General features: G+C 52.1%; 2 protein-coding genes across 2 annotated transcripts; one reads left to right on the forward strand and one right to left on the reverse strand.

Annotated features, from left to right (window-relative positions):
- Positions 1-5,388: 5,388 nt before the first annotated feature.
- ADORA3 (adenosine A3 receptor) lies at positions 5,389-8,895 on the forward strand. Its single transcript, XM_040085568.2, has 2 exons — positions 5,389-6,863; positions 7,736-8,895. Exons 1-2 carry the CDS (start codon positions 6,514-6,516, stop codon positions 8,334-8,336), a joined length of 951 nt encoding a protein of 316 aa, XP_039941502.1. The 5' UTR covers positions 5,389-6,513; the 3' UTR covers positions 8,337-8,895.
- Positions 8,896-11,163: 2,268 nt separating this feature from the next.
- C24H1orf162 (chromosome 24 C1orf162 homolog) lies at positions 11,164-13,787 on the reverse strand. Its single transcript, XM_040085945.1, has 6 exons — positions 13,729-13,787; positions 12,984-13,046; positions 12,583-12,694; positions 12,183-12,271; positions 11,670-11,749; positions 11,164-11,223 (listed from the first exon to the last, which is right to left on the reverse strand). The coding sequence occupies exons 2-6, from the start codon at positions 13,012-13,014 to the stop codon at positions 11,164-11,166; spliced, it is 372 nt and encodes a 123-aa protein (XP_039941879.1). The 5' UTR covers positions 13,015-13,046; positions 13,729-13,787.
- Between the last annotated feature and the right edge of the window lie 668 nt (positions 13,788-14,455).

Consider the following 14,455-nt stretch of genomic DNA (forward strand, 5'->3'; position numbering starts at 1 on the left):
TCACCCTGCCCTCTCCCTGTGCTCTCACTGTTCCCTCACTGTTCTCTCCCTGCCCTCTCCCCGTTCTCTCCCTGCTCTCTCCCCGTTCTCTCCCTGTTCTCCCCCCGTTCTCTCCCTGCGCTCTCCCTGCGCTGTCCCTGTGCTCCCCCTGCTCTCTCCCCGTTCTCTCCCTGCGCTCTCCCCGTTCTCTCCCTGTTCTCCCCCCGTTCTCTCCCTGTACTCCCCCTGCGCTTTCCCCGTTCTCTCCCTGCTCTCTCCCCGTTCTCTCCCTGCTCTCTCCCCGTTCTCTCCCTGCGCTCTCCCTGCTCTCTCCCTGCTCTCTCCCCGTTCTCTCCCCGTTCTCTCCCCGTTCTCTCCCCGTTCTCTCCCCGTTCTCTCCCTGCTCTCTCCCCGTTCTCTCCCTGCTCTCTCCCCGTTCTCTCCCTGCTCTCTCCCCGTTCTCTCCCTGCGCTCTCCCCGTTCTCTCCCTGCTCTCTCCCCGTTCTCTCCCTGCGCTCTCCCGGTCTCTCCCCGCTCCAGCCCCGCATGGAAACCTTCAGCGAGCGGAGTTTTCACTTCCCGGCTGCCGGATCAGCAAAGCCCAACTCAGCAGTTCCGTCCCGCACGTGTTTGGATGGCAGTGGAAGTGAGGAGGAGCTGAGGAGATGGAAACAATAACAAACAATAACAAACAATAACAGTAACAAACAAACAATAACGCTTTGTCTGCCCGTCCTTCCAGACCTGCGTTTCCCACGCCGCTTCTCCTGCAAAACCCTCGGGGCTTGTGCCAGCCCAGCTCCTCGAAGGGCTGCACAAGGGCAGTGCTAAATCTCCTCTCACAGCACCAACAGGCTCCTGGGGTTATTATTTACCCGGGAACACGCTTGATTTAAATCCCCTTCCACTGCAGTGTTGGGATTCCTTCAGACAAATCTTAGGGGCAGACCCCAAACACGTCACTGTGAGGCTCCAAAACTTGCAGCAAGTATTTAAGAATCCTTTATTTCCCCCCAAATCAGGGCAGCAATTCTGGCAAGAAGTGTCACTAACAAAACCGTTTTCTACAGCAATGAGAGCTCTGTGTACGTTTTGTTGTAAGCAAAAATAAATTCCTTTTTTTTATTTTTGCTAAGGAACCAGAAACATCTCGGAGTTAATTGTAGAACAAAAGAGGCCTTGATTTCTGCCATCCATCGTGGAAAAGGTTGGATCCAAATATACATCCATTAAAAATAAAAAAGGTATAAACAGTGCTTCCTTCCTAAAGAGCTTCCCTGGCAAACCTGGGCCATGCTGGCCCCCAGAGCCTGGCTGTCTCCAGCTCATCTTCCTGTTGGAGCTGAGCTCCTGGGGACACTCCGGGCTCCTCTCAGGACCACTCTCCTGGAAAATGGTTTGTTTTCAGTCCATCTTCGATCAAAGAAAGGCCCCAAGGCTTTCCTTCCTGGCCAGCCCCTTTGTGTGTGAGCGCCCTTGGTCCTGTCGGGGTGTGAGGTGGGACCTGAGCCTCCTCCTCCTTCCTTCTCGGCTCCAAGGAACATCAGCAACCCCTGAAGCTCCCTGCAGAGCCCGGGCCAGAGGAACCGAGCAGCTGTGGGCGCCTGTGTGGGATCAGCGTGGGCATTGGGAACACTCACCGCTCTGGTTTGGAGCCCTCAGCTCCTTCCCCCTCACCGAGGGGTTTCATTTGTTCCTTTGGAGTTGCTGTTCCTCGGGGGAAAGCTTCTGCCTCCACCTCCAAGAGGATTAGAGCAGCCACAGGACCAAATCCCTCTGTTCATTACACCCGGGTAAAGCTGGAGTAAAGAAATCCTGTTAAGCCATTGGGGCCACTCTGGGCTTACCCAGACAGAAACGGCAGCACTATAAATAAGATCTTGGTTTGATTAGGGAAATAAAGGCAGGAAAAAAGCACTTAAAAGATATCCAGAGGAAATGCAAGCTCCCCCCTACCCCAGTCCTGCTGACAATGATGAATTAGTCCACGAATGCCAGTCAGAGAGTGAGTCATGATTCATAAATAAATTACAGCAAGATGTTCATAGAATATCCTGAGCTGGGAGGGACCCACAGGGATCATCAGTCCTGGCCCTGCACAGGATAACTCAAAATGTTAGGAATCTTAGGAAATACCTTGGCAATATTCATTTAATCTGGGACATTTGTAGCCTGAGATGCCATTAAACACTCAAAATTCAGAGTAATTCAGTGACCCTGTACCAAGCCCACGTATTTATTGTAGTCGACAGAGCCACACGTTCCTGGCAGTGTCCACTCAACCCTTGCTGGAGACAAACTGACCCGGAGAAGCTGCTAGATGGGGTTTACACCCCTGTTCCCAAGCCCCGGGGACAGGCAGGGCAGTGGCAGTGGGTGCTGCCTGTGCAGGTGACTTCTCCCCGCCTGAGGATGCTCATGGGTGAGACAATGGCACTTTCCTCCCTTTCTTTTCAGAGAAAGGCTGCTTCTGCAGTGCTTTGCAGTGAAATGATTTGCTGGTGTTCAAAAGAGCTGGGGAGGGAGCTCAGGGCCTCGGCTTTGTTGTTTCACCCCGTCCCGCCTCCCCCAGCCTTGCTGTACTGAGATGCAAAATTATCAGTGGAAGAGTTTATATAATGTCAAAACAGTTTCTCTCCTGTCAGGCAGACAATTTGTGTAAATAGAGCCTCTCTAAAGAACCTCCTGCCAGCTCCAACCTCCCTTTCATCTCCCCAGGATTTATTGTATGCCATTTTCATGGAATTTTAAAACAGCCTCTAATGAAGAGCGAGGATGGAAAGTTCTGTGCTGTGCAGAGGAGTCTCCAGCGGGATCCCGGATCTGCTGTCACCTCCCAGGGCCTGGCGGAGCCGGGCTGTGGAACACAAACCGAGGTGATTTCCTCTCCTCACACGCAGGACTTGGCTCTCCAGACTGCTGGGTGATGTCTCTGCAGAGCCCTGCAGCAAGCTGGGGAAGCAGCTCTGGGAATAAAACATTCCAAAAAGCTGCATTTCCCCAGTCAGTGAGAACGGCGGGCGTGACACCGTTCATCCCCAGCCCCGGGTGAGACAGGAACGGGGCAGGAAGAACTGGATAACCCGGGCATGGCTGCTCCCACGGGCTGCCAGGGATCATTCCCGTGTGCAGGAGTGGAGCTGGCATCAAACGGGGTCCTGGGCCAGCTGCTCTGCCCGGGCTGCAGCCACACCCAAAGAAAACTCAAAAATCTCCAGTTATTTTAAACAGATTATTTTTAAAAACCACACAAAAATAATTTGTCCAAGCCCCTGTCCCCTGTGCTCCTGCTCCTGTTGGTACCTGGAATTCCAGAGGTGGCGAGCGGGAGCAGTTTCGGAGCTCCGGCCGCTGCATCCCCCCGTCTGCCCAGTAAAGCCGCTGGGCCATACTGGTTTGGCAGCCCCAGCTCCTCCCTCACGGGCCCTGCACTGCCCGACGAGCTCGGCAGGACCGGCAGGCACACAGCTCCCACCCGGCTGTCGGGTTTGAAACTCAAAACCGCGGGAGAATCCGAGCCCCAGCACGGTTCCAGCTCAGGGAATGCGATGCGGAAGGGAAGAGGAGCTTTCCAGATCTGATTCTCCTCTGACAATTTGCTCTTGACAGCAGTTGAAATCATCTTTGGAACCAGCCCTGCATTCTGAGGACGGTGAACTTTGCCTTTCAGCACAGCTGTGTGTGTGCCAGAGGAGGGGGTCTCGTCAGGTTTTTGCATCTGTGAGAAATACCAGCGGTGGTTATCCGACATCACCGTGCCGCCATTGAAGGGGAAGGGGAAAAAAATCTCAATTGAGGAGTTTCAGAGGGAAACCAAAAGGGTCCTGCTCCTGTCCAGCCCTTCCCAGCTCCGTGTAGACCAGGTTAACCCTCCTTTTACCATGGCTGGGGAAACTGAGGCACAGAGCCAGGACACTGTCTCCTACGCCAGGCTGCAGCCTCTCATTCTGGCTCATAGTTCACAGCCCACAATCACTGTGTCTCAGCAGATGTGATTCTGCTCCACATCCACATCCTCCCTCCACCTTGCTTTCACCTCCTTCCCAGCCTGGGAAGAGCCAGGACAGACCTCGCCCCTCACCACCCCTCGGTTTATGACTTGCTTGAGGTTTTTTTTCCTATAAAGTAAACACGAAATTGTGAAATCCAGGGGGAAAAAACCTCCTCCACACCTCCTGGCACAGGAACAGAAGCTGCTGGGCTGTAAGGCAAGGAGGGGACACCGATGTCCCAGTGCAAGGAGGGCGGCTGTGACAGCGTGTGAGCGCAGCCAGGGGACAGCCGGGACCCCCGAGCCCCGCCTGGGGTTCCAGGCAGGGTCTCAGGGGGACTTTGCCATCGAGGAGCTGCTCTGTCCCCCCTGCGAGCGTTTCACAGCCACACCACAACAAAGGCAGATGTGGCTGGCGTAGACTCACGCGATAAGATGGTTGTGGGATATTTATGAATTTTATTTTTTTCTGTGTGTCACTTAGAAATATTTTTTTTTTTCCTAGCAAATTTGTTCTCCTCCCCTCCGCCCCCAAAAGAGAAAAGGGAATCTGTGCTCAAAGCCGCAGCTGAGATTGCGGAGACCTTCCCTTCCTGATCCTTATCTCACCAGGATGTAGGAGGATCCCTCGGGAATAGCTGGAAGCCTTTCGCCGGAGCCATCCAAGAAACGAGCACAGCCTTTAAATGGCAAAACCATCAAGCGCTGGGGGAGCGGGATCCCAAAGCCTTTAACCCCATCCCGCCGCTCCATCCCCGGCCCAGCGCTGATCCCGCAGGCTCCGCTCAATAACGGGATCCAGAAAGACTCCCGGGGATCCTGAGCTGCCCCAAAGGCTCCAGCCGCCAGCCCGGGGCCGGAGCGCACCGAGCTGCTCCCGAGCCGCGCTCCGGCCCTTTGGCTCCTCGCTGCGGGGAGCGTTTAATCGCTTTGCAAGCTGTAAAAACCTCCGGCCCCGTGCTTCCTGAGCCTGGGGCTGGAGGAGGGCGGTGGGAGAAGGGCCGAGTGTCCCCGGGGTGAGGATGCAGGACCCGAGGAAGGGATGCGGCACCCGCAGCACCCCAGGGCCGAGGGGAAGCCGTGCTCCTGCGGGGCAGGGGCAGCAGAAGGGCACAGGCTCATCCTCCGTTGGTGACAGAGGAGTCACAGCAGCCCAGCACCCTGGCTCTGCCGTGTTTGGAACAGGAAACAGATGCTGCCTGGGGAGGAAGCACCTGAAGAGCATCAGAGCACCTCGTGCCTGCCCCGGCAGGAACCTGGTGAGAACAGGGGGTACTGGGAGGAACCCGCCCGGTTTGGCCCCAGCTGGGCTCGGTGGCATCGTCCTCGGACACAGTGTCCCCAAGGAAAAGCACCTGCCTTTGGAGGAAAAGGGATGGGCAGATCCAGAGCTGTTAAACTGCCGCAAACCCCCCTTGCACTGGGGCTGCTCCATCCTCCAGCCCCATCTTCCACCTCCATCCTCCATCTCCCTCCTCCATCCACATCCTCCATCTCCCTCCTCCATCCACATCCTCCATCTCCATCCTCCATCTCCATCCTCCATCTCCCTCCTCCATCCACATCCTCCATCTCCATCCTCCATCTCCATCCTCCATCTCCATCCTCCATCCACATCCTCCATCTCCCTCCTCCATCCACATCCTCCATCTCCATCCTCCATCTCCATCCTCCAGCCCCATCCTCCATCTCCATCCTCCATCTCCATCCTCCATCTCCATCCTCCATCCACATCCTCCATCTCCATCCTCCATCTCCATCCTCCATCCACATCCTCCATCTCCCTCCTCCATCTCCCTCCTCCATCCACATCCTCCAGCTCCATCCTCCAGCTCCATCCTCCATCTCCATCCTCCATCTCCATCCTCCAGCTCCATCCTCCAGCCCCATCCTCCAGCCCCAGCTGCCCCGTCCAGCCGGGCAGGGCCCTCTGCTCCAGCACCCACCCTCTGCCTTTACAGCTTGGTTTTCTTTCTCGTGGTCCTGCTCTGATTTGATCAGGAATCAATTTTTCCCCGAGTCAGGTCTGCTTTGCCCATGTCGGAAATGGCAGAGTGACCTCACCCAGGAGCCTTTGGTTTTCGAGTGCAGCTCCCTTCAACACCCCTGAGCTGCTTCAGTTGTGAGAGTGACTGGAGAGATAAGCTGGGGTGATAAGTGGCAGCTTTGCTGCCAACTGCTGTTGACATTTCTGCGCTTCTAAAACAGCTTGAAAGAGGAACCTGTAGAACTATTTCTTTATAAGTTGCTGGTAAGAAGAACTCTGGAAGCTTTCCCACGTTTTCCCTTCGAAACAGCTTCCCGAGGCACTTTGCTGACTCGAGGCTGCTGAAGGGATGCAGTGAGCTTCAGGATGGGTCTCCAGGGAAGGGAACGGCTCCTGGATGCTGACATGTCAGTGCTGAGGACACGAGATGGAACACAGGTTTGGATGTTGGAGAATCTCTGAAAGAATCGAGCAGCACATGTTGAAGGTCCCACACGTGGCCATCGATTTCCTTCCGCAGCTGCAGCCCGGGCAGGAGTAGCTGCAGCAGCTCAAGATGCCAAACAGCAGCCTGCCCCTGAGCAGCCTGGATGGGTTCTACATCGGCACCGAGTGCCTGGTGGCTTTGTTCGCCACGCTGGGCAACATCCTGGTGATGTGGGTGGTGAGGCTGAACGCGGCGTTCCAGAACACCACGTTCTATTTCATCGCGTCCCTGGCGCTGGCCGACATCGCCGTGGGGCTCCTGGTCGTGCCCCTGGCCATCGTGGTGAGCCTGGGCATCGCCATGCCCGCCTACGGCTGCCTCTTCTTGTGCTGCCTGATGCTGGTGTTCACCAACGCCTCCATCCTGTCCCTCCTGGCCATCGCCATCGACAGGTACCTGCGAGTCAAGCTGCCCACCAGGTGAGGCTGCCCCACCTCGGGCCTCTGCCCAGCTTCTGCCCCACCTCTGCCCTCCTTTCTAGCCTTTAACTGCTCGAGGCGGCCGCTTGTGCCTCGAAGCCCACCCGAGGTGAGCGCTGGGGAGAGCCGGGGGTGCTGGTGAGCGGCTCGATGTTCTCAGGTGTCGCCGCTGATCAGAGTTTGGTCACAGGATGCGTCTGTGGGCAGGCTGTTGAGTTTTCAGCACTTTGGTTAATTTGCACAGGATGCTGAGTGTGTTATAGGGTTCGGGTGGTTTTTTTAGGTTTCTGAGGTTTTTTTAAAATAAAATTTCTTTTAATATTTGCTGAAAATACATAAGTAGTAACAAACTTATCAATGGTTAACTGGAATTACTCACTGTGTACATTTAAATGGAAAGTACATGAGCTAGAAAAGCAAAGAATAACCTCAAGCATCCAAGAAGTCATATTTTATAATGAGAAAGGACCTAGGAAGCTGAAGAATGAATTTTAGCCCTACAAATGGTATAAACCAGATAAAAAGAGGAAGGTACACCCAAGGAAGCCAAGATATAAGATAGGACTTCCAACAGCAGCAAAGCAATATCCTGACAAGAGGAGAACTAAGATCATAACGAAACAAGAAATAAAATAGATCAGATACCCAATTTTAAACAAGGGAACTAAAGCACAGTTCTTGCTGATGCCCAAAGTAACTGTTAACGGTGATGAGTTGGGGCTTGTCTCAAGATAAAATTTGGTTTCCCCACAGAAAAAAAGTTAATGCTTCATTTTCTACCAATGATCCTGCAGTACCTGAGCAGGCAAGATCGTCCTTAACTGCTTTAAAACGCTTCTCTTTAACACGGCCTGGGATTTCTGCCCCTACAGATATAAAATAATCACGACAGAGAGGAGAGTTTGGCGGGCCCTGGGGCTGTGCTGGGGCCTGTCCCTGCTGGGAGGGCTCGTCCCCATGTTTGGCTGGAACAAGGCAGACTCCAGGAGCTCCAGCTTCTTCAGGTGCCGCTTCATCCACGTGATAAGGATGGATTACATGGTGTATTTCTGCTTCTTCGCCTGGACCCTCGTGCCCCTGCTCGTCATGTGTGCTCTGTATGCCGAGATCTTCTACATCCTCCGCACGAAGCTCAGCCAAAGGAGCACTGTGAGAGGGGATGGGGCTTTCTATGGCCAGGAGTACAAGACAGCCAAGTCTCTTGCATTTGTTCTCTTCCTGTTTGCAATCTCCTGGCTGCCTCTGTGCATCATAAACTGCGTCTTCTATTTTAACCCCGAGTCTCAGATCCCCCCGCTTTGGATTTACTTCGCAATCCTCTTATCCCATGCCAATTCTGCCATGAACCCCATTGTCTATGCTTACAAGATAAAGAAGTTCAAAACCACGTACCTTCTAATTTTAAGGACCTATATCCTTTGCAAAAAACCGGACCCAGCTCCTACAGAGCTAACAACAGACCCACAGTCATAAATGAAGGCTGAACCTGCCTGTGGGCACCGGACCATTGATACACCTCATGGCTTTGCTACGAAACTCTTGGGAGCTGTGGATCTGGAGCTGCTCTAAAGCTGTATGTGAATATATGTCTTTATGTAATACAATTTCTAAACACAGAAGATGGAAATCTTGTCTAGTTGGGGGTTTTGTGGTTTTTTAACACGAGGGTTGGTTGAGTTGATTGGGGAACAGGATGTCTTCTCTGCTGTTCATAAGCCAGCAGCTCACAAGCTCGCTGTGCTCACACCATTTGTCTTGTCTGTCCGTTCCGACTAAACCTGAGCCTGGTCAGCTTGTGCTTCAGCCAGCGTTGTCACATTTTCATGAGTAATAATAAATAGTAGATGGATTTTACATTAATTTGGCCTGCTGAGTCCTGCCATGACAATCAAAAAACCCTGCCCATTTTCAGTCAATGTCCTGCCTGGGATGGCACAGGAGTTGCAGTAATTGTTACACCACAGCTGACACAGCCTTTATTTAGGGAACACAGGGAAAACTGAGAAGAGGTTGTTAAAGGTCAGGCTCTTCTTTTTTTTTTTTTTTCCCTCCATCTTCAAATAATAAAAGTGGTCTAGAAGAAAAGGGAGTGCATCATTGTGTTCCTTATCTTAGGGGGTGTTGGCATCTGCTCCCGAAGCTGAGATCGGGCATCTCATTTCTTATCTGAGCTAACCCTTGTCCCAGGCCAAAGCTCTGCCCAGTTATGCAGCTCAGCTCCATCAATAAACAAGGCAAAGGAAGCCACTGCACAAGAACATCAGAACGTGCTGCAGGTTCTCCTTGAGCATTGATGGACCTGAGTGCTTTCAGCAGAAAAACAGGTCCCACCTAAAGGGCAGAAAGTTATTTGTTAGAGTGATGCACGGGGAACTTTGCTGATGGGTTTCGGATAAATTGAGGGAAGAGGGAGCAAAACTGCACCAAATTCCTGGCAGGCTGCCTGGCAAATCCTCCAAGGGGGGGAGGCACAAGGATATGGGGGAAGAACAGAGAGGACTGAGAGCAAAGCAGAGCAGTGCCAGGCAGCTGACCCTGCTCACCCGAGGGAACGCAGCCCACAGCTCACCTTCTAGTGAGGGAGGGAGCCGCTCCCTTCATTTTCTGTATCAGAGCTTGAAGGAACTGCCATGACAGAGGTGGGAGCAGAGAACGGCAAAACAAAGACCAGAAGTTGTTCTGCTGACCCTGTGCAAGGCTGTGGCGCCAGCAGCAGTCCGTGCCTGAACCCACACCACCAAATTTCAGAGCATCTGGGCACAAGTTTCCGTGGTCCCCCGAGGTTCCAGCAACTGCTGGGAGGAGGAGGAGGCAGGAGAGCCCAGGGCAGGAGGCAGGAGAGCCCAGAGGAGAAGGCAGGAGAGCCCAGAGGAGAAGGCAGGAGAGTCCAGAGGAGAAGGCAGGAGAGTCCAGAGGAGGCAGAAGAGCCGAGAGGAGGAGGCAGGAGAGCCCAGAGGAGGCAGGAGAGCCCAGGGCAGGAGGCAGGAGAGCCCAGAGGAGAAGGCAGGAGAGTCCAGAGGAGGCAGAAGAGCCCAGAGGAGGAGGCAGGAGAGTCCGGAGGAGGCAGAAGAGCCCAGAGGAGGAGGCAGGAGAGTCCAGAGGAGGCAGAAGAGCCCAGAGGAGGAGGCAGCAGAGCCCAGAGGAGGCAGGAGAGCTCAGAGGAAGAGGCAGGAGAGCTCAGAGGAGGCAGCACAGCTCAGAGGAGGAGGCAGAAGAGCTCAGAGGAAGAGGCAGGAGAGCTCAGAGGAGGCAGGAGAGCCCAGAGGAGAAGGCAGCACAGCCCAGAGGAGGAGGCAGAAGAGCCCAGAGGAAGAGGCAGGAGAGCTCAGAGGAGGCAGGAGAGTCCAGAGGAGGCAGGAGAGCTCAGAGGAGGAGGCAGAAGAGCTCAGAGGAGGAGGCAGGAGAGCCCAGAGGAGAAGGCAGCAGAGCCCAGAGGAGGCAGGAGAGCTCAGAGGAGGAGGCAGGAGAGCTCAGAGGAAGGCAGCAGAGCCCAGAGAAGGCAGCTCAGCCCAGAGAAGGTAGCACAGCCCAGAGGAGGAGGCAGCAGAGCCCAGAGGAAGGCAGCTCAGCCCAGAGGAGAAGGCAGCAGAGCCCAGAGGAGGCAGCAGAGCCGGAGCCCGGGGGCACGGCAGCAGCACAAGCCGTTCAGCCGGTCCCATCCCCGGCTTGGTGCTGCCATCGGGTGGCGCCTCCAGCTCTGCTCCTCGGGAGCTCTGACACAGCCGCCGTGGCAAATGATCCCCGTTGATGGCAAGGGAGGGATTTTACACTGTACTTAGCGCACTGTGGGTAATGAACGTTTCCAGAGGTTTTGGCGGGGATTGTGCATCTGTTTTATGGGACCCAACCAGGAAGCAGAAGAGATTTGCATACAAACATTTCATTAACATCACTTCAATGACAGAAAATAACTAAGCAGTGCACTTGGCAATTAAAAAAAAAAAAAAAAAAAAAAAAAGTTAGAGTTGGTGACAGAAACGGGAAACACAAGGGCACACATGTGAATAGATGCAGAGAAACATTTTCATTTCTCAGTTCTCTCTGGTAGTTCTCACAAGCAGAAACTTTACAAGGGCAGGGAGATTTCTACAGATGAGGAAATCCTGTATAGGAACTCTCCATTTGCCCACAGCTGTTAGCAGCCAGTTTGGAACCGGAGACAATTTCCCGTGATAACTACAAATAGAGCTGTGTTACAGAGGGCAGGGAGGCATTCCCAGGGCAAGCCCTGGTGCAACATCCTCGTGGCTTTCGATGTCCAGAAAGTGGGAACATTTCTGTTTCTTCTGGAACTTCCTCATCACACAGGCAGTGCTGTCTGGCCCCGCTGGAAGACCAGAGTGCTGTAGGTCACTTCATTCTGGGGATGTGAGAGAAGCCACAGACATTAGAGAGTGCACAAGCACTGCAGCTCAGCAGGAACGTCCCACCTCTAACTTGTCCTCAACACTCACACCACGAGCAGCCTGTCCCTGAATGCGGGAAGATGATAAATGCTGGTTCATCCCACTGCTCAGTCTGGCTCAGGGCTCTGGCTCAAGGCTCCTTTAGGGGCTTCCAAAGAATTAATATCGCAGAGGAAAAGTGCAGAAATGATTCCCCCTTTAGAAAGATTTCTCCTAACCTGCCTAGTCAGTGGTTTACATAAGCCCCAGATCCCCTGAAGTTCCTTGTCGAAAGATCTGCTGAGTAACAGTCGAGTCTCAAAGGTGACTGTTCTCCCTCCCACCCCAAATTAATATTTACCACAGCCAAGAATGTGAAATATCTGCAAAAAGCATTAGAAATGACAGTTGTGACATTTACCTGTGTGTCCTTACGGGATTCCTTAGTTTCCATCGGGAAGAAAGCTTCCTCTTGTAAATTTTGGTGGGATCTCTTATAACCTAGGAAGGAAAGGGATCCCAGACTCAGCTGTTTGCCCCGTGTTTGGAGACAGCAGTGCAAGGGAGGCAGGACAGGGGTGACACGCAGGTGATGTGTAACCTCTGGCACAGACCTGCACAGCAAAGTGGCAGTTTGGGCTGCCCAGTCCCTGCCCGCCTGTTGGGACTGGCCGGGATGAAAGGGACTGAGAAATTCAGTGTGGCCAGGATGAGGATGAGAAAAGCCCACAACCAACAAAAAGCCCCGCAACTCATCGGTGGCAAAGTTAATTCTTTCCGGAAAACACCACTGGCGTGATTCATGAGGAGTTACTGCCAGGGATGAGCTGTTCGTCACCACAGAGTCATTCAAGGCAGACATTATTTGAGCCACTTTCTAAGCAACTTCTGCAATCACCATCGCTGCTGTTACACCCTCGACTGTGTCACTCACTTTTCCTGAAGAGGAAGATGATTGCAAAAACCAAGGCAGTCAGGAGGATGCCAGAAATGAAGGCCAGTGACATGTACAGTATTTCATGGCTGTTGATACACAGAAAATCCTGTCAAAATCCCCACTTTCAACAGAGGGATTGAAGCATCAGCAGTGCTCAAATTCACCAAACTTTCTGGAGTGTAACATTTATCCCCAGCCCCACGAGATTAACATGTGTGTATCTGCATTGAGCACCTCTAGCAGTCACCCATCCAGTGCACACACTAGGAAATTCTAACCAAATTTCAAATCCCCCAAGATGTTAAATATGTGATATATAACCCTGCCCTTGCAGAAGGAGGCTGCAGTCTCAGGGAACTCTGGGTTTGAAGTCAGGAAATAAAGGTGCAGCATTTACTTATCAATCCAGCATCCGACTTCTGCAGCTTTGAAATCAGCTGGAGTGGTGTGGACGATGGTGGGGACAGTGCTGGGGACAGCGATAGTAGTGGAAACGGGTTTTGGTGTAACTGCAACACAAAAAAAAAATTCGTAAGCTTGTTTTAAAACGTGCAAATTTCTGCAGTAGGACTACAAGCGACTAGAACCACACAGGGGGCTGCGTCTGCACAGTCTGTCTGAACGTGGAAGCACCAGACAGGAAAATGCTGCTGTTCAGAGGAGCACTGTGCTAGGCAACCATGCAGTTCTTCCCCAAACAGCCCCAGGGCTGAGCCTCCCCCACAGCAGCCCCTGGGGCAGGACAGCACCTTCGTCAGCAACGCTGCAGCTGAGGAAATTCCTTAAAAAATAAAATACCTGAATCTGGTTTGGAGGAAGAGCCTCCCATTCTCTCAGAGCATTAAATGACAGGAAGGGGAGCTGAAAGAAAGGGACAAGGGTTATATTTATAAACATATGCGCGTAACCAAACAAACCTGTCATTCTCTTCTAACTCAAGAGACTTGATTTAGTTTTTATCCATTTCTTGGAGATCTTTTAAAAGTGGCACAAAGGCACACAAAGCTGGCAGTTCCTCAGCATCAACCCCTTCCGAGTGTCTTGTTCCTGAACACAGGAGCTCACTGCTCCCTGGCGGGCCTTCCCCACCCAGAAAATGGAGGAGATTTAATAGCTAAAAAGCACCTACAGGATTATTTTTGCAGCAGCTAAAACCCTATGAACATTTTCATGATCAGAAGCAGCTTTGAGAAGTTCCCCCCTTGATGTTTTTGTTTAAGCCAAATGGACTTTTCCCACCAAAACAGGAACAGTAACTTTCTTCTCAAATTTGGGTGTGGAATCCTATGAGATAGAGATTCTTAAAGATATTCTACAACAAAATCCCTACACTGACATTTCTCAAGCTGCAGATTGCAAATAATGTGAAAATATTACAACATGAAAATAAATACCCTGTTCTCCGCTGCTGCCACTTTTCCTACTGCATCCCATTGTTGCCACATTCCAGAAGAGACAAACCACGAAACCTCCCAGTTTCTCACACCAAACCTCACGGTTTGAAATAATAAAAGAAACAAGAAATGATACGGCTCCATCTTACCTCCCACCATGGAAATGCTGCTGAAAAACTCCCCAAGTGCCAGCACGCCAGAGTAACCACTTGCTTTGTGAGAAGGATCTCACACCAGTTAAAAGCTCACATGTCAATCCGATGTCGGGGGTTTACACAATTGTGGAAGTTAAGCAACTTCAGTTTTTTGTTTAAATTGACAAAAAACAGGAAACCATGAAAGACACCTGCATGCTCTGGAACAGTTATTCTGAAAAAAAGTAAGGCAGCTTCAGCTTTCGTTGGCTTGAAGAAAGGCTCTTGCCTCTGAAGAACACCATTTTGGTGGTGTACTGAAGTGTAAGAAAACCGTCTCTTAACAGGAGAAATGAGATTGCAGACACCCCTCAGTCTGCCTGGTCTACAGAAATGACACCTCAGCACACGCAGGAGGAGTTTATTTGTGTGAGCTCCTTGCTGGGATTTTTGAGTTTTAAATTCCTTCAGGGAAAAGCCTCCTATAAACAGAAAATGAAGGACTGGACTGATGAAAAGTCCAGAAAATCTCTGGAATAATCTTACCCATTTCTGTTTTTAAACTGAAAAACAGCTGAGGGCAGGTTTTTGAGGAGCTTTTGACACATTTCCTGCTCAAACACTCTTTTCCCAGTACCCAAACCCTTTCAACAGGGCACGAGGCTTTATAGTGCAAGGTGATTTCCAGCTCTTTTAGAGAACAAGAACATTCACCCAGAGCCCCTCCAAGCACGGGCCCAGG

Source organism: Hirundo rustica, chromosome 24 (assembly GCF_015227805.2).
Source record: "Hirundo rustica isolate bHirRus1 chromosome 24, bHirRus1.pri.v3, whole genome shotgun sequence".
In the NCBI taxonomy this organism is placed as follows: Eukaryota; Metazoa; Chordata; class Aves; order Passeriformes; family Hirundinidae; genus Hirundo; species Hirundo rustica.